Below are 19,146 nucleotides of genomic sequence, written 5' to 3' on the forward strand. Positions count from 1 at the left end.
TTAGCTGCACAAGGTAGTCATGTTTATGCCATGAACAAAGTACCACTCTATCTCTCTTTTTTTTTTCTTTTTTTTTTGCATATTGACATCCAATTTTTTCAAGTGGAGACATAACTCCTGTGTCGAGGACTTCCTTTTGTTTGTCCATTTTGCCACCGCGTCTGGTTAACGCTCCTCTGCTTACTCCTGGAGTGTGTCAGCCTCAGGCTTTTGTTTATGAACTTTCAGAAGAACAAAAAAGTTAAAGCAGACAAAACCAGCCTTATGAGCGCTTTCTGAAATGTTCCAGATATAGGTACTCTGGAGGCTGATCCTGTTTGTAGAGTAACATGACTCAGCTGTTCAGAGGCCGAAATTAATCAGAAGACCTGGAAGTGGTGGGGATGCCCCACAAGAGAGTTTATGCTCAAGTTTCATCATTTTTTTTCTCTTTGGACAAGTTAATCTCGCTGTGTACATGTGTCTTCTTGAAAGGAAATAAAAGTAATTACTCTCTCATCTTATACATGTGCTTTTAAGTCTAATATTACTGAGCTTAGATTCTTTCTAAACAAATAAATACTTTAAAGGAAAGTTCAGTCAATGTTCACTTTTTCTTTTTACATTTGAAGTCTGTCTGATAAAACAACAGTTTCTTATTTAACAGTACCTGTCAATTTGCTACAGTTTGTTTTACTGTATCGTGCTCAAAATTTGACCAAATTTGATCACAACCTATGGAATCCACAAATGATGATGGCGTAAAGACAAATAAAAATATCAGAAGTCTGGGCAAATCACCATGCTAGCATATTCTTCTTCTTCTTCTTCTTCTTTTTTTTTTAAACACATCTCACTTTTAGTATAGCAGATATAATGGCATGATACATCATTCAACTCCCTAGTCTTGCTCACACTTTTTTTTTCCTATTTATTTGTTTAGTTTGTTAGGTTAGATTTTATTTATTTTTATTTATGCAGAATGTCACAGAGAAAATAAAAAGAGTAAACTCTAGTTCTAAAGATTAACTCTAGTTCAAAAATTAAGACCACTGATTGTTTGAGCCTGCTTCAATAAATATAAAATAAACATCTTACAGAAAACGTGACCATGTCATTAATCCATCTGTGTGGCCCATCTATACAAGTCCTTGTAAATTAACTGTAACTACTGAAATGATAATGTGAACAGTAAGCTGTTCTTACTAAAAATTAGCTAACACCTTCTGACCCACAACAATTAAAAATTCAACAGCACTCTAGTATCATTTTAATGTCTAGTTTTTAATGTATTCATAACTTTAGCATCTATCTTGAGTAAGTAAAGTCGGGCACAGTTCGGTCTGTTTTAGAATTGGGAGATTTGTGCAATGATGGATTCAACTGTGCCTCCAACTTGGCTCATTTCTCTGCTTGTGTTTTGGAGACGGCAGTAATACAGTCACATTCTCTGCATGTGAAGACAGATTTTGTAGTTTTAAACATTTGCGCCTGTTACATCTCCAGCCTTCTGCTTCAGCGAATTGAACAAATACAGAACCTCTGTTTACTCGACATAATCTAAAAACTAATTTTTGAAATTAATATTAACTTTTTTTTTTTTTTTTTTTTTTTTTTTTTTTACATGATCTCGTGGGTTTTTACACAGTGTGTGGTGTGATGAGCTTTGTTAGTTTAGGGACTCTTATGAAGCGCGGTCATTTTTTTAAGATGACTAAGTTGCCAGCCAAATTTCATTCATCACAACAACAGGCTTTGGTTTAAATATAAATTGCATCATAAGTCTTAATTAGCAAAAGCAAGCTTTAGGAGTTTTCCATGCTCGGTGGATGTGTGTTTGCACGCGCATGTGTGTTTATAGCTCCAAGCTGGCAGTGAGCGTGCTGTGGTTTCTCTGCACTGTCAAATCAATTCATCAAATTGATTGTCAAAAATCTGACCCACTGATTGTTGTTTAAATACCCAGGAATGTTCCTTGACTTTCACTGAACCATTTCGTCCTCTGCAAAGAGTTGTATTAATGTTTTTGCGATGTGGTGTGGATAAGCTTTAGAAGAGAGATTTGTGAAGCAAGTGTGAAAACGCTTTTGGGTTTTAGTTTTAGCAATGAATGTAGACAAGAAAAGCAAACACAATAGAGTAATGTTTACAAAGTGTAACGGCAGTGATGTTAATCACTACTGTGTGACAGTGAGAATTTTAATTTCAGTTGAAGGAGATATTTCTACCATCGTGTGTTTTATAAATGTAATTGATGATAAATTTACTTAAATGCCACACCCTCTTATTTTGGCCCAGTAGATTGAGGAATTGTACTATAGTGTAGGTGTTTTAGAGCCAGCCAAGTGTGATATTTTTTTTTTCCTCTCCTTTTAGTCTTCAGCAAGACGTGTGTTATTAGGTTCCTGGCACCTCGGTCCTTTGGTAAAGTGTGAGCTCTTAATAGATCGTGCTCCGTTCTGTTAATCCTCATCGCAGCACAGGGAGGGCCAGTGGAACTGTAATCACCTTGTGTAAACTGTTTAAAGAAACTTTCTTGAAACATCTGTCTTGACTTAGGAGAGTTGGTAAAAGGTATTTGAGTTAAGTTTCAAAAAGAACCCGTGAAGAGGCTCTTTTCTTATTTTAAATGAACACTTTGACGAGAGCCAGGAAAATGTGATGAGGAAGCGGAACTCTGGGATTTACTCCACACTTGTCTCTGATGCTGGTTTGGTTGTGTTCAGTTAATAGTAAATTCTGTACTTTGTTAATTTACTATTTTTATAATGGCAAAATCAGTCACTTTCAGTGTTCGTTTTCTTTGTTTATATTTGTGACAGTACAGGTAAATCACAGGTTTCTTCTTAATGTTCGGTTTCACTATGCTGTTTAATAGTTTTACATTGTTGCTTTGGTGATACAGGACGCACCTGAAAACTGTTTTTAGCTAAACTAGCAGATTCACTGTAGAGGAAAGGGTGTTGGATGTTAAAAGTATTTGTTTGTTTCGATCTAAGCACATCTATGTGAACTTTGACCTATGGATTCTTGCCAATGAAAATCAAGAAGAAAGAGCTGTAAGTCACTTTAGAAAGAAAGGAACTAATTAGTATAACTACAAAGTGACAACTCTTTATACATGAACTGCCACACAAAAGAATCATGATACATCACTGAGTTGATTCTCCCCTGTCAATCTAAATGGAATACACCAAGGAAAAGAAAAAATTAACTATATAAGGATTACATTGTGTTTTTGTTTTTCTTTCATCTATCTAATTTAAAAATGTTGATCACAGCAGTGACGTTAACAACATTTGTATGTGTGTGTAGGACTCCAGAGCAGTGTCCCAGCGTGGTGTCCCTTCTGTCCGAGAGTTACAACCCACATGTCCGCTGTGGAGCAGCCATGGCTCTGGGGATCTGCTGTGCTGGCACCGGATACAAGGCAAGTTTATTTGTTCGGCATCCATCTTTCTGTAGCTCTGAGACACTTTCACAATAAAATCCATTATTAAATGCATACTGTCCATAAATGACAAATATCAGTCAATAATTTACTTTGCTCTTTGTGGAAACGACAAACTCTTTTCCCTACCAGTCATAGTGATGCTAGTTGTTGACTGGTGTCCCATTATGGAGGAAGCACATGTTAGCTTTCACCCTCCCGTGCTGTCCTCTTATGGGGTGGGGGAGCTGTCTGTTGGATGAGAATTAACCAATATATAACTAGGAGAGATTTTTTTTTTTTATATTAATATACTAATTTTAACATTTTAATTTTATTAATTAAGAACATTAATTTGTATGTGTACAGGAAGCAATAAACCTACTGGAGCCCATGACCAATGACCCAGTCAACTACGTGAGACAGGGGGCTCTTATCGCCTCGGCCCTCATCATGATCCAGCAGAGCGAAGTAACCTGCCCCAAGGTAAAGCTGCAGAATAAAAAGCTTGCAATTTGGTTTTTAAAAATAAGCACAGCATTGCAAAACAGGATAAAAATGAAGTGACATTATACACAAAGCATTATGAAAACACTAGTTCTTTCCTTATAAAAGACAATAAGAACCCACACTTGAATCTTCACCTTTTTCTGTTTTTCACACATAAAAAAATTTAATGAGGGTGTGATTTTTATATAATTTTTGGATGGTTCTATGCTTTGTCTTCACTGAAGAAAAATTACTTTGAAAATCACTACCAATAAAAAACTGATCCATGCATGTTCATCATAAACAATGAATTCGGGGGATATTACTACACTTTTCAATCCCACCCATTGCTTCTTTAAAGTGATTTTTAGTGGACCAACTTTCCAGACAATTTCCCGCATAATGAACATGCTCCAAGTGTTACAACTGCATTAAAATGCTTATGGCCACATTAAAATTTGAGTTTTTTTGTGGAGTGTGTGTGAGGCATATAAAACAACCAATGTGGCTGTAATCTGTGACAAATGCACATTTTTCTCAACATGAGCCAAGTTACTGACAAAGTTCAGTAGCAGTTTTAATCTTATGCAAAGAAAAAAATGTATTAAATAAAAAACCAAGACACAAGTAGGAGCTGTGCCACCACTTATAATAGTGGTGATTATATCACTTCAATGATACAATCTGGGTTTTACTTAAAGGTGTTAATTAACTGCTGAAAGTAGTAAGTTATAGGTTTCTATTATTGTAGTACATTTATTTTATGTTTATACAGGTTAAAATGTAATGTAAAAACGAATTAAGATTTACATTTATGGTGGTGGACACAAAAAATCTTTGATTAGGGTTCATTGGTTTTAAGGAGATGTTTACCTTTTATGAAAGCAGTCTCCAGTGTCAGTACAGTAAAAGAGCCAGGTCGAAAGCTCTAACTTCCCAATTGTTTGGACAGAGTAATTTACTCTTTGTGGTTTGATAACTGCATTGATTATTTATTTCCTGTCCGTAGGTTAATCAGTTCCGGCAGCTGTATGCCAAAGTGATCAACGATAAGCATGATGATGTCATGGCCAAATTCGGAGCCATTTTGGCTCAAGGCATTCTGGATGCTGGTATGTATTGCAATCATCTTTTTCATTACTAAGTACTATTGTTAGTTAATTTTTCTGAACACAAAACAGACACAGAAAGTATCCAAACATTTTGACCGGTCTCCTGATTTTGGCCTTGGCCACACTATTTGTGTAATGACGATGCATTTTGTACCCGTGCTGAGCCACTATGCTGCCCTGACTCCTAGACACATCAGATTGAAGTGATCACTATATCTACTCCTTTTCTAAAATGTCGATTGAAAATAAATCACCCTTTCAAAGGCCCTGAACTCACTGCAAAAATCGCTCCATAGACTATAATGGGCTTTGTAGAGTAGATAATAAAAACAAACCGTAAAAGGCTTTTGAATAACATGGAAAAAATGTCATACAGTGCTCATTTGTTAAAGTACACACAATTTGAAATCTCAACATTTTAAAGCCTTCTATCTCACCGATCTAAAAGCTAAAGCTCTAGCATATCTGGTTCTTCTGATATAAATGAAAGGATCACAGGAGTGTTATTGGCTTTGAAGTAAAAGCTGAATACATCCTCTTTGCCTGTGAGTTTTATGTGCAGGGGGAGGTGGCTACATCAGAGTGGCGTAAGTCATGCCTCCTCTACTCGCACAGAACTTCCCTAGGAATTGTATCTAGTTTTTGTTTTGTTTTTAATCTAAAATTAATCATTTTTAAAAAATGCTTTATCTTAGAACAGTGTATTGTAAAATAATTTATCACATCAATATTATATCGTTGTACCCGGCCTTAATATGGACATCACTGAACTGCAGTCTCTTTAGCAATCTGACAGGTTTGACTCAAAATGTTTTGTATTATAATAAAGGGATAAATTTTTTCCACTCAGAATCGTTTAGCAGATTAACAAGATCACAGCCCATAAATGCGGAGTACGTTGACCTTCACTCTCATGAATACTTGAGTGTTTCACAGAGTGTATGTTTGGGTTGCTTCTCTGTAACCATGTTTAATGTCAGTCACTGTTTAACGATCTCCACTCCTGCAGCAGCATTCTGCTTTTATTAATGAGGAATTTTCTGTTTGCCAAACCTCTCGGAGAAGCCTTGATGCTGCTGTGCCTTCAGCTCTGTCAAATATCCTGGCATTGGTTCTGGACTCTGGGGGTAACAGAACCTTCTCAGAAGATCTGGCACTTCTCACAATCCGTCACTACTTATTTGAAATAATATTGGCCCAGAGAAGCAATCGTGTCGGTAAATAGACTTCGAATATTTACATCTGAAGCACTGGAATTTGGAGAGAAATCTAAATGCTGGTTAAGATATGCAAATTGCAGTTACAGTATATTCAGCTTCTTTTTTTTTTTTTACTTTCAGCTTTTTGGGAATTGTTGTTAGGGTCAGTTCAAGTATGGTCACACTGTAGGCTCCCACAGCCACTAGCTTAGAGAGCTGATTGGCAGCGATTTTTCTCAGAGTGAAGGGATGGTAGGCACTTGTGGCGCTCTCCCATCAATCGCAGCTCTAGCCAATCATGGGCTTCTGTGAGCTCACACAAATGAAAGGGTATGGTACTATCCTTTAGTGATGCACCGCTCCCAATGGTACATGAGCAAGCAGTTTGAAAAGATGTGGTTGGCTCGGCGTCATGTGGCTTGGAGGAAACACTAGATGATGGTCTTCATCCTCATTGGTTGGTAGTTGTAGCCTTGATGCGGAAGTGCCTTAATGACAGGTGGAAATTGAAAGGGGATAAAATCGGGAAAATATGATCTAATATAATAGTTTTATATAATAAATTATATAAAATGTCCTCTTTAAAAGAAAAAGGTGATATTTTGCTTTAAAAAAACACTGATTGGTAAAGGTAATAAGGTTGCTTTTAAAATCTGCATTCTGTTTGTTTACAATGATCTTTGTTTCTTTTTGGGAACTGTGATTAGTTATGGTGACATTCAGTTTACTGTAATTTAAGTCTTTACAGTGTTTAGAATATTGGACTGGGATATATACTTACATTGTAATTCTAATTAATGGCTCAGCTGAAACTGACACGTTTATCAGCACACACTTGGCTTATAAGTTACTGAAAACAGGAAACATTTACATGATTTAAAACACCCTGCCAAAACCACACTATTGTCTTGTCCACTTTTGAGTTGAGAGAAATCGTAAGTTTATATAGCTTGCTCTTTTTGTAGTTATTCTTTTTAGAAATATTCTCATTAAAAATAATGGAAAGATCCACACCCCTTTCCTTCCCTCACCTTCCTATATCTATTTCCATCCAGAGGAAGCACTATTATTTTGTTCCTTGTCTCCATAGCTTTAACCTGTATATTCCTCATTAACAAATACATTTGGTATCAGAAACTGAGCAGGAAGTAACAAAGTTCACTGCCCATGATATCACCATTCTATTGTTCTATTGAAATGTCTGCTTGTTTTCCCCACCCACATGAGGAATAGTATGTATCCAATGAGAATAAAATAATCAGGTAAATGCATGTCACAGCTATTCTAGTTTAGCTAACCCTGAGTTTAATTTTATGATTTAAATCTTGTATTAAAAATCTGGACCAAAGTATCCAGATAATTTGTTTAGACACACAGTATCTTACAAAAGTGAGTACACCCCAACAACAATTCAATTCAATTGAGTAGTCAATGTGCAGCATGTTTAACAGTTTATATTTATTTTTCTCTGAAAACTTACAGCCATTATTATATTAGGGGAAAATAAGAGAATGCATTGTTGGAAGTTGTGAACCCTTAAATGACATCAAAGAGCCCAAATGCATATTAACTGGTTATGTGCAATAAAAACTTATCATCTAGATAAACTGTCTTTATTAAACTGCTGAATTTCCATTACAAATTTGAACGATTTACAAATTTAAAGCTGCTTTGTGAGGTTGTGCTTTGCTAAAAATACTCTAGAAATATAACTGAATACATTTGAAAAAATTTGAATATACTGTAATTGCATTTTTTAAACCAGTCCTTCTCCATGTCTGCAGGTGGTCGGAACGTGACCATCTCCCTGCAGTCACGGACTGGACACACACACATGCCCTCCATCGTGGGTCTGCTCGTGTTTACCCAGTTCTGGTTCTGGTTTCCACTGTCCCATTTCCTGTCTTTGGCCTTCACACCCACCGCCATCATTGGCCTCAATAAGGACCTGAAGGTAACAGTTTTGTCGCTGTCCTCACTAGACACCCATGTTTCACATGTTTTACAAGTTGCATCTACACACTTTTTTTTTTTTTTTTTCCTGTGAGATTTTTGTAGTTTCTACCCACACTTTCAACTTTTCTTCTGTTTTGGCTTCAAAATTTCTGACCAATAAATAACAGACTTAGAAGTACAAACATTTTTCAGTTATGTTCCCTCCCACATGTCTATGCAGCCAGTGTTTCTGCAAAATTATCAAAGGATTAGGACAAAACTAATCATTTCAACAGGAATTTAATTTAATATATGGACTAATTTGTAGGAAAACGTCCTAAATTGTCCTTAAAGTGAAACTGACATGATTTGCTAAAGAAATAACACTTCAGTAGCTTGACATGCCAACTTTTGTGAATTTTATGCAGAAAGTCATTTTTTTGTTGTTTTTTAAAAAATAAAAATTATTTGTTTCCTGCCATCAAACCAGTCACTCATCATATGGATCTATTTTAAGAATTTACAGATGCTTAGGTGTTTACACACTCCTTCCCCTTTATCTCCTCATTCCCTCCATCACACAAAGTTGCAATAGAGATTAAATCCAGAACATAAAGATTATTAATATGAAATATAAATCTAGTTTTGCCTGTTCCAACTTTGCTCCTATTAAATAATTATATAGCTAAAATCAGTTTCACTTGGAATTATAAGGGATACCACTGAAATTTTAACGAAAAATTTACAGCATGTTTTTAGCCAAAAAAAACATGAAAAAAGTGTGAAGTTCTAACATTTTATAAATGCTAAGTAGTGAGTGATTTATTAAACTTTTGTTCGAGTCAGCACATTTGCTTTCTTATTGTCTGGTTAAGCCGATAGCATTGAAAATCTGTGTGCGTGCATGCACGCATTTACACACACCAGATTTTCACAGTAATTCTTCAGCGCGTAGAGGCATGGAAGAATTACTTTCGTGCCCCTTCGCTGCTGCTGCTGCCTTTTTTAGTTGAACCGTAGATGATTAAAGTCGACATTACATTATTAAATGCTGTATGCAAAATCTTCCTAAAATGAAAAGAAAATGTGTCCATGTAAACTCCGTTTCTATTTCAAGGTAACTATAGATAAATGGAAGCTTATCTTTCAGGTGATTACCATTGTAAGCAAGCATTTAATGCAGGTTCTACCTCAGACAAGTAATTTGAGACTCATCGCCAGATTGTCTGTACTGCAAGAAGTGAAGGGGTGAAGAGGTCAGGCGGTTATCTATTTCAGCACACACCTAGTTTGTAAGCTCTGAAAGTTTCCAAGCAGGAAACATTTAAATGATTTAAAATGTTATGACAGAATCATTCTATTGTCTTGTGCACTTTGATTTTAGACAAATTAATGAACTTTTTCAATTATTCTTTTTCATCCTTATGTGATAAGTTGTAAAGTCATTTGAGTCAAACCCTCCCCACACTTCAGCAAAGTTGCTCTAAATTGCTCCATTCTTTTTCAGACAGCAAATAAAGTGCTAAATTTAAGTGGCATAATGACAGCAGAAAGATGTAAACAATATAATCTTTAAAAAAAAATACTTCTCTATCTTTAATGTGATTGTAGCAACAGATATAATTTATTTTGAAAAATAGAAATGTTTCTGTGGATTTGAAGTAGAAAAAAAGGGTTTTTTTTTTTTTACACTTGTACTTTGTTGAAGCATGTTTTGCCTATGCATTTCACACTTTCACGTTTGGGTAAAAGTCTAACTGGCTTCAAATTGCAGCAACTCTTTTGCAGAAATATGAACATATTTGTCTCATCTGCCAAAATATGACGCATCTCCTGACTTTGCTAGTGTTGGTTTGACTGGGGCCGTGGATGCACACACTGCCAGCTAATGTCATACGCTGTTAAACACAGTGCATTTCTCTGCTTTTAACTTTATCTCGTGTGTCCTCAAATGTTTCATTAGGTTTAACGTGTTTCCCCCTTTACACACAATTGTTAAAAGACATTTGTTGCATGTTGCGATATTGAAATCCTTTGTTGTGAAAAACAGCCACATGTTAGAACGTTTAGCTTTAGGCATTTTAATTTAAGTGCGTTTAGCTTAGTGAGCTAACACTACCTGCTGCTGTCTAGGGCAAGTGTAATTACTGCATGAACATGCAGCATTCATGTTGGTCATGTTGGTCTAATTTTTCCAAGTTGTGCTTTTAAGTCAGAACGTGTAGACAACATGCATACTAGCGTTTCTGCAAACATTAGTTGGATTTGTATTATTAGAGCTTTCTGACTCATGTCCATTTTCTTAGTCAGGAAATAATTTTTCATGTGCGGTAGCACCAAAGTGAGGCACCGAAATCTATGCTCTGATTCGGTTCAAGTACATACTGGTTACATAGGTACACAACCCTACATGGCACATCTTGAATTGATGATTATTTATTTTCACTCTTTTATGCAGAAATGTTTCAGATCTTATAATATTGTAAAAGAAATCTTGTGTGCACAGTTCATCCACAAGTTTTAGATGGGACTTTTAGACTGGGCTGGTCCAGTTTTTACTGCCCTTTTTGTGTTGATTTGGAGTTGTGTTTTGGGCCTTTATCATGCAAGAAGGTGACATTTCTCTTTATTTTTGGCTCCCAAAAGTATGGCCAGTCTGTTCTCTAGACTCCCTCTCTAGACTTTTAACATCCCTTTATGTAGGTACTTGGTGAATTATGCATTTTTATTTCATTTATTTGTGAGCTATACCATACCAAAAACTTCAATTCAGCCGCTTCATCCTGTCTTTAATTGTCAGTTAGTTTCCTGCCTGAAATTTTTGTCAGTCAAGAGCCATGTCTTCTTACTCCATTGTTTTTATTTATTTCTCCTCAACTTCCTGGGTGTTGTTGGGTTTTTTTTCCCTCCCTTTAGATGCCGAAAGTGCAGTACCGGTCCAACTGTAAACCCTCGACTTTTGCTTATCCTCCTCCTCTGGAAGTTCCCAAGGAGAAAGAAAAGGAAAAGGTAAGAGATTCCTTCAGATCAGGAATTATTCTTAGAAAGTATTTCATGATTTATTATTCATTATTATTTACTTGTGTAAAAAAAATGGTCTATAGTGTTTTTATGACCCAATTTATATCTTGATCAAGTGCTAAAAGATTTATCCTGATTTATTCAGGTTTCCACTGCTGTTCTGTCCATCACCGCTAAAGCCAAGAAGAAGGAGAAAGAGAAGGAGAAAAAGGAGAAGGAAGAAGAGAAGATGGAAGTGGTGGGTTTATTTAGCATGTTTAGTTTCAGTCATGTTCTTCATATAATATGAGAGAGCATGATGAGAAACACAAAATGGTTTATTTGTATATAAATCTAACATTTATTTTTATTTATTAAAATATTTAAAAGACACTGAAATCTGTGCACAATTTTGAAAGTAGTATATACTTCAGTGAGTTTAAAGTAAATAAAATAAAGAAAATACAAAAAAATGTTTGTTTAATATGCAGTTTTTCATGATGTGTTCACTACAGGAAACGCAGGAGACGGAAAAAGACAAGAAAGATGAGGAAAAAGAGAAAGAGAAGGAGAAAAAAAAGGAGCAGGAGCCTAATTTTCAGATGTTGGCGAATCCAGCGAGAGTGATGCCGGCGCAGCTCCGAGTGCTAACCATGCCTGAGAACTGTCGTTATCAGCCATTTAAACCAGTGAGTGTCTGTCTCTCTCTCTCTCTCTCTCTCTCTCTCTCTTATATACATGCACCCGCACGCTCAAACAGCCATTTTCGCAGAAACATAACCAACCCTTGACATAACTGGCCCATAAAGCCTTGGATGTGAGCCTGCTGTAAATATTTGATCTTTTTCCGTTGTAAATAATGAGATCCACGCAACCTCGAATTTTTTAGAAGAGTACGATGACACTGCACTATTGTCTGCATAAACATTGCGACAAAGATTTAGTCTGTTGGACGCAGCCCCCTAGCGCCCCCCCCCCCTTTTTTTTTTTGGGTGGGTCGAATAATGTTTACATGAACAAAACTTCAGCATTTCACCTTCCTGTAATGTTTATTATTCAGCAATGCACAGGGTTCCTCTTGTTGGCAGTTGGGAGACATTGAGCAGAACAATCAAGCTAGTGCTGCAAATTTGTTTTATTTTATGGGGGTTTTTTTTGGTTCAAACACAAACATGTTTGAAAACCAGAAACAGAAGCTCTCTTAACTCTGAAAAAATCAGGATAGGTCTTTATTTTATTTTCGCCCCTAATTTAGGCATATACAATTCCCACCCGTTATTACCAAAGCCCTCCAAACCACGTGATGCCTGCCAGCCGCATCTTACCGAACATGCATCGCTCCTTCTGCTTGCTTGACTGGCAGTAGAGCTGTGATTTGATGTAAGAGCACAAAGTAGCTCTCACATCTGCACTGATGAACAGTACCAGTCAAAAGTGTAGGGACACATTCTTGTTCAGTGTTTTATCTTTATTTTTATTATTTTTAACATTGTACATCAGTACTGAAGACATCCATACTATAAAAGAGCATGTATGGAATTAAGTAATAAGCAAAAGTGTTAAAAAATATTTAAATGTTTTCAGTTTAATGAAAAAACTAAATAAATGTACAATGTTGAAAAAAACATTGAATAAGAAAGTGTGTCCGAACTTTTGACTGGTAGTGTAGATTTTCATCCTCTGTTCCTTTAAAATAAAAGTTACAGATAAGAAGGTCAGATGAAGAAAATTGAAGATACATGTCAGTTTTTGGCCTTCTCTTCTCCTTGTCTCTCCATCTCTCTGTCTCTCTCTTACTGCCTCTTGCTACCAATGGTTAAGCTGATTTGATTTCCTCTCTGTCCTCTTCAGCTTCACACAGGTGGTATTATCATCCTGAAGGACACCAGTGAGGAGGAGGAGGAGCTTGTGGAACCCGTCTCTGCCCATGGGCCTAAAATAGAAGAGGAGGAGCAGGAGCCCGAGCCCCCGGAGCCGTTCGAGTACATAGACGAATGATTGTTCTTTGCATTGGTAGGCAGAACCTGCATTAATACCAGGAACCATTTTAAGTCCAAATTAAACAGTACTTTTAATGACCTTTAACACCTGTCTCTCTTTTTAAATTTATTGGTTACAGGTGCAGAGGTCATCCATATCCCAGCATGCGTCCCCCCCCCCCCCCCCCCCCCATATGGTCCCTGTTATTTTATACGTTCCTCGCACCTCTTGGCCTCACTGTCACATGTTAAATATTTTCTGTTCTTTTCAGTTATTACAATTAAAAAAATAATAAATGTGATGTGGATCTTGTGTGTTTATTTCTTCATATGGTTAGAACTTTGCCTGCTGAAGTAATTTTGTTTCTGACTGGATGCCTTTTACAACTTGAAAGTTTATGCAGTAACGAGATGTTTTAAGGCTTAATTGTTTTTTTTTTCTTCAAGTTGAGAGTTTGATTTATTTATACTAAACTTATTTGTAAGAAAATACAAGAAAAGAAATGAACAACAAAAAAGAGGGGGGAAGAGAGCGTAAGAGCAAAAAATAGATTAGAAGATAAAGACTAAAAGTGTGTAAGAAAAGCAAGAAAAAAAATGGGGAAAGTGGAAGAAAAAGAGGTAGATAAGGAATAGAAGTAAAGTAAGCATAAGGGAAGTGTACAGTATGTGGGGGGAGGGGGGGAGTAATTTGGAAACAATAGAATTTTATGAGACCAAGAATCTTTAAAGAGAGAGAGAAGAGAAATAACAACATCTGATTAAAAATGCATATTATACCCAGGGGGAAAATTTATATATATGATTATGTGGTGTAATGTGTGTTTATTTGGAGGCAAAAATTAAGCTTGTCAGGATGTTAAATTCTAAAACATTACAATATTACTTTATTATCTCTGTTATTAGACATATATGTATATATTAAACATAATTTTTTAAAATGTGAATGAGAATGTTAGACCAGAATGTAGTGTTACATTTTAGCTGACTCTGCACTGCAGTAGTGTTATCTGACCTTTATTCTTGAAACACAACTCATGGAAAATGAATATTTTGTGTATTTAACAATAATAATAATAAATTATATTAGACATTTTTCCGATTTTAGACATTTTTCATAGATTTTTCATATTTATCGTTCCAGTTGCTCCACCCAAAACTGTTTAACACCCAGAAATAAAAACAAGAGTGGGCTTCAGATTAGACATGGGCATTTAAGTAAAAAAAAATTTTTTATCTGATCTAGATTGTATTTAATGTTTAGATATAAATTAATGTCATTTTCCCTTTAAGACACTGAACACGTACCTTATCACATTCCTGGCTGTTTCCCATAGTGGAGCAGTGATTTCCCGCTCATCATTACATTCAGAATGGGATGCATTGGCGTATCTACTGTTTACTGTATACTGTTTTTTTGTTGTTGTTGTTTTTTGTTTATTTAAGAAAAAGTTTCCCTTTTGAACTTTTACTACTTCCTTGTGTTCAAACTGAGAGCAACAGTCTGACATTTAATGCATTTCTAGCCGAACATCATAAAACTCTCTTCACATCATAAAACTGTTCATCTTATTCTTTCCAAATTCTTCCAAAAGCTTCAACACTCAAATCCTTGCTCATTAAAACCAAAGTATACTGTTTAAGTGTTCTCTAAATAGACATAAAAGTTTTTTTAATTTCATTTAAATTAAACTGCAGCCCTATGGGGTACCACAGCGATCTATACTTGGCCCTATTTTTTTCCCTATATATGTTGCTTTTGGGTATTATTAAAGCGCATAATGTCACATTCCATTTTTTTATGCAGATGACATCTAATTATATTTAGATCTATTTTTTGTGCTTTAACTAAGGCAGGTGTGTAAATTTTTTTTTTTATGGTTTGAAGGCGCATTTCAATTTTAACCTTGGCGATCTTGTACCAAATTTCAAAAACAAGTGTTGGAATTTATTAAATAAATAAATCCAGTTGTTAAAGCAAAGTATTTTTCCCAACACAGCAAAAGTAATGCCTATTTTGTCTTAGCGTCTCAAGAGCACGAAGATAGAAAGGCAGTGAACAATAAAATTATAGTAAAAGGTAAAAAAAAAAAAAGAATAGAATTTTAAATTTACAGTATAAAGAACCCATAATACTGTTTATCAACCGTTTCCTTGTACAAAAGTATTTTATTATTTTATTTTACTAATTAAGTCCACATTTGGCATTTTGTACTTTGTTCAGCACATAGGATCTACTTGGTAGTGGATAGGTGCTATTTGATTGATTGATTAGCGCTTCACTAATTTTTTAGTTTCCCTTCGACAGTTTGTTTCAAGGTGTTTATTTCTCTTATACCAGAAATTTCCCAATTATTACAGTTTCATCTGTTTATACACAGCCTGGCCAAAAAGGTCACCATTTGGATTATAATAATTGAACACTTAAGAGCTTCTGATTAAATAATTACTGCAAGGATAAATATATTTTAGCTGCAATAATTCTTTTAACCCTAACTGATGCAATGAGTAGTAGAAATATGTTACTGTGTTTCAGAACACAGAAGTTATTGGTGTGCATTAGGCAACTAAAAATACTAAGGAGATTTTGGTTAAGAATTGTCCAATGCCACATTTAAAGATGATTGAATAGTGCTGAACTGTCAACTTGGGACTTGTGGAAGAAACGTAGTCAGAGAGGGAAACATGACTGATTAGAAATCACTTTACAGACTTTACAGTAGAAACAACCACTTTGTTTAACAGCAAAATTAAGAGCATTGACACAAATGCAATCCAACGAGAGCTTACATGATTTGGAGTAAACATCTGTGTGGCCAAAAGAAAAAAAAGATAAAAGTCTTCAGTTTCCTATGAAGCATAAAGACTGGGCTTTGGAGCAATGTAAAAAGGTCATGTGGTCTGATGAGTCCAGATTGCACCTCTTCCAGGGAGATGGAATGTCCGGGTGAGAAGAGCGTGAAGCAATGAACCCATCATGCACAGTGGCTCTGGAGGCAGTGTTATGATCTGGGGTTGCTTCAATTGGTCAGATCTAGGCTTAACAATGTTATGTGTTAATGAAATAAAGTCAGCAGATGACCTGATTGTACTGAATGACCAGGTTATAACATGGCAAGGGCATACAGTATTCCACAACAGCAATGCTACGTTTCTTTGGGCTGGAATTGTGAAAGGGTATTTCTGGGAGCATGAGAAATGATTTTTATACATAAATTTGCCACCACAGAGACCTAAATTTAACCCTTTTGGGATGTGCTGGAGAAGACTTTATGGAGTGATTTTTGCATAAAGCCGTCCAATTAAATATTAGCAGGTTTTTTTTTTCTCATTCTTTAAAAACAAAATGTGGCTTGACCCTGGACACTTCTCCTGGAAATGTTTTATAAACTTTTCCATGTAGAGTCAAGTCAAGTAGGCTTTTATTGTCATTTCAGCTATATACAGTACAGTTCAGTACACAGTGAAATGAAACAACGTTCCTCTAGGACCAAGGTGCTGGTGTCTACATACAACGTAAATTAACAACATAAATTATCAAAAGAACTATGAAAAGAAAAAGACAACAGAATCTAATAAAGTGCAACAACACAACAAGAGCAACAACACAATGCAATACTCTGTGATAACGAGTTGAGGAAATGCCATGAAAAAACAGCAAGCATTTCTTGTTGAAGTAGCAGCAAAGATTTAAAAAAAATGAACTCTTGTGAAAATAACAGCTAATAAATATTGTGCAAAAAGCCATTGCAAATTGGTGTGTGAAGAAAACCTAACCTATCAATATATTTATATTTATATTAAATGTTCACACTTTAATTTCCAGTGAATAAGCTTTTAGGTTGTTATAAATTATAACGTTTTTGAAAAAGAACTTTAACATAAAGCTGTCTTGTGCAGCTGCTCAACCGTCGGAATTTCTGTTCTAGAAAACCATATACCATAAAACCAATACAGCAGTGCCGTGATGTACTCAGTCACTTATTCACAATATTTTTTGACTGAAATTCTCCTTTAGATTTTAAAGGAGTCAATCACCACTTTATAAATGTCGTGGTGAGTCCTGCTGTGATTTCTGAACCACAGAACTTTGGTTCTAACGCTGAGATTTTCCTTCTTCAGCTTCTGTCATCACAGGTTTGTCAGTAGAGCTTCAGCAGACTGTAACGCCATGGAAGAGAGACACACAGGTATGTGTGTGTGTGCGTGTGTGTGCGTGTGTGTGTGTGTGTGTGGTAAAACACTTGCTGGGGTCCAAATGAACGAAAGGCCATTGCCATCTTTGGTCTTATCGAGTTTTATTACATCACTGAAAGTGTGTTATTGTTTCTGAGCTCAGATTTGATGGTGAGTGACTGAATATCTTTGAGATGATTCCATGAACTGAAATGTTGCAAGATGTGTTTTGTGTCTGATTTATTGGCAATTTCATGGTGCTGTCTGATACCACATTTACAAATCTGTATGTAAAATCTAAAAAATGTAAAGACATGAAGTTTCCTTCACAACAACTTTTGCATGTTTATGCTTGTGAATGATGCTTCAAGCTTGGCACACCTTTCTTCTGGAAGTTTCTTGCATGCTTTTTGGAGAAATTGTTTAAGCCAGGGGGGATGGGTAGTGTCAGTGTAAATACATTTTCAGGTCTCTCCAGGGGGGATCAATAGGGTTTAGGTCCGAACTCTGGTTAAGCCACTCCAGGAGTTGCTGAATCCTCTTCTGTGTTTTCGTGATGAAATGCTTCGGGCTGTCTTGAAATGTCGTCATCCTAGCCTGAGGTCTTGAAATTTTTATTTCTCAGGATAATTCTATGTTCCTGCATCCACTGGTCTTTCTATATTAACTTGTCTGCCAGTGGCAGAAAAACATTCCTACCTCACGATGCTGCCACCACCATGCCATGATAAATTTGTATATTAACTCTCAATTTTTTATGCTGTGTTTTAGCCATGGTTTTTATTTTTGAATCATTAAATAAATTTAAACATCAAAAATAATCAGCAAAGAAATTTTCCAGCAAGCCTGTATATTGTGTATTGCAGAACAATTTTTGCAAATCATTTGCTATTTTTGTCACTACACGCAATCCTGTTTGCTAAATCTATACAAAAAGAAAATTTTCAACTAAAATATGAATCTTTTTACCCTATTTGTTTCTTTCTCCATTTTACTACCCATCAGCGTTTGCTTTTAGAGACCCAGCAGTCAAATTTGTGCTCATTGATATATACATATATATGTGTTGCATTTTTGCTGATTATTTTGATAACCACGTGGCTCTTGAAGGTATCACGGTATTAAATATTTGAGTCTAAGGCGTGAGTGGTATAAGAGTTTATTTAAAAGCTCAGGCAGGCATGTTGAAAGGCATCATTCGATGTTGACTCTGTGTTTTTGCAGGTGTGTGAGATTGTTTCCACAGGGATTTGGATTAAAAATTACTGGCACATGATTTGATGGGACATTTTTAACTTTAATGTCTTGTGGCTTTTCTCGGCCATTGCGAGCAGCTAGATTAGTGAGTGTTAATTCCTCCCTGGTGGAAAAATTTTCGTGGCAAAAAGTTTGAGGGAGTTTGAGATACAGCCTGGGCTAACAGCAACCTGATGAATAGTTTAAAGTGAAATAAACACAACCAGTTTAACAAGTGAAATGTGGGTGGGTGAATGTATAATAATAATAATAATAATAATAATAATAATAATTTATTACATAATTGCATATAGTACTAACATATTTAAAAACATATTTCACAAATTTACATCAAATAACAAATACACCCTTAACAAAATAAAAATAACATAATAAATGGTAAAATAATTTGTAAAATGATTAGTAGTTTTTAGGTTTTTCCCCTACTTATCTATAATGAATAATAAAACCATAAAAAAAGTAAGACTTACAATGTAAAAAAAAAAAAAACTATATTAAAAAACAATATAAATGTCATGAGGGCATTGTCCATTTTTATTACTATGATTTTCCAACTGTCAGCCAACTGTCCAAAGCTGGATCAAAAAGAT

The 19,146-nt window shown here is 35.5% G+C and overlaps 1 protein-coding gene across 1 annotated transcript in view; it reads left to right on the forward strand.

The window, feature by feature from the left end:
- psmd1 (proteasome 26S subunit, non-ATPase 1) overlaps positions 1-13,315 on the forward strand; it is a 44,396-nt gene extending 31,081 nt beyond the window's left edge. The window contains exons 17-25 of the mRNA XM_053513007.1: positions 3,295-3,413; positions 3,783-3,895; positions 4,908-5,010; positions 7,994-8,163; positions 11,061-11,153; positions 11,311-11,403; positions 11,660-11,833; positions 12,996-13,157; positions 13,264-13,315. Of these exons, the coding sequence (XP_053368982.1) occupies positions 3,295-3,413; positions 3,783-3,895; positions 4,908-5,010; positions 7,994-8,163; positions 11,061-11,153; positions 11,311-11,403; positions 11,660-11,833; positions 12,996-13,142 (1,012 nt within the window). The 3' untranslated portion in view covers positions 13,143-13,157; positions 13,264-13,315. The remainder of the gene's footprint in view (positions 1-3,294; positions 3,414-3,782; positions 3,896-4,907; positions 5,011-7,993; positions 8,164-11,060; positions 11,154-11,310; positions 11,404-11,659; positions 11,834-12,995; positions 13,158-13,263) is intronic.
- The last annotated feature ends 5,831 nt before the right edge of the window (positions 13,316-19,146 follow it).

The sequence above is a fragment of the Clarias gariepinus genome, chromosome 15 (assembly GCF_024256425.1).
Source record: "Clarias gariepinus isolate MV-2021 ecotype Netherlands chromosome 15, CGAR_prim_01v2, whole genome shotgun sequence".
Lineage (NCBI taxonomy): Eukaryota > Metazoa > Chordata > Actinopteri > Siluriformes > Clariidae > Clarias > Clarias gariepinus.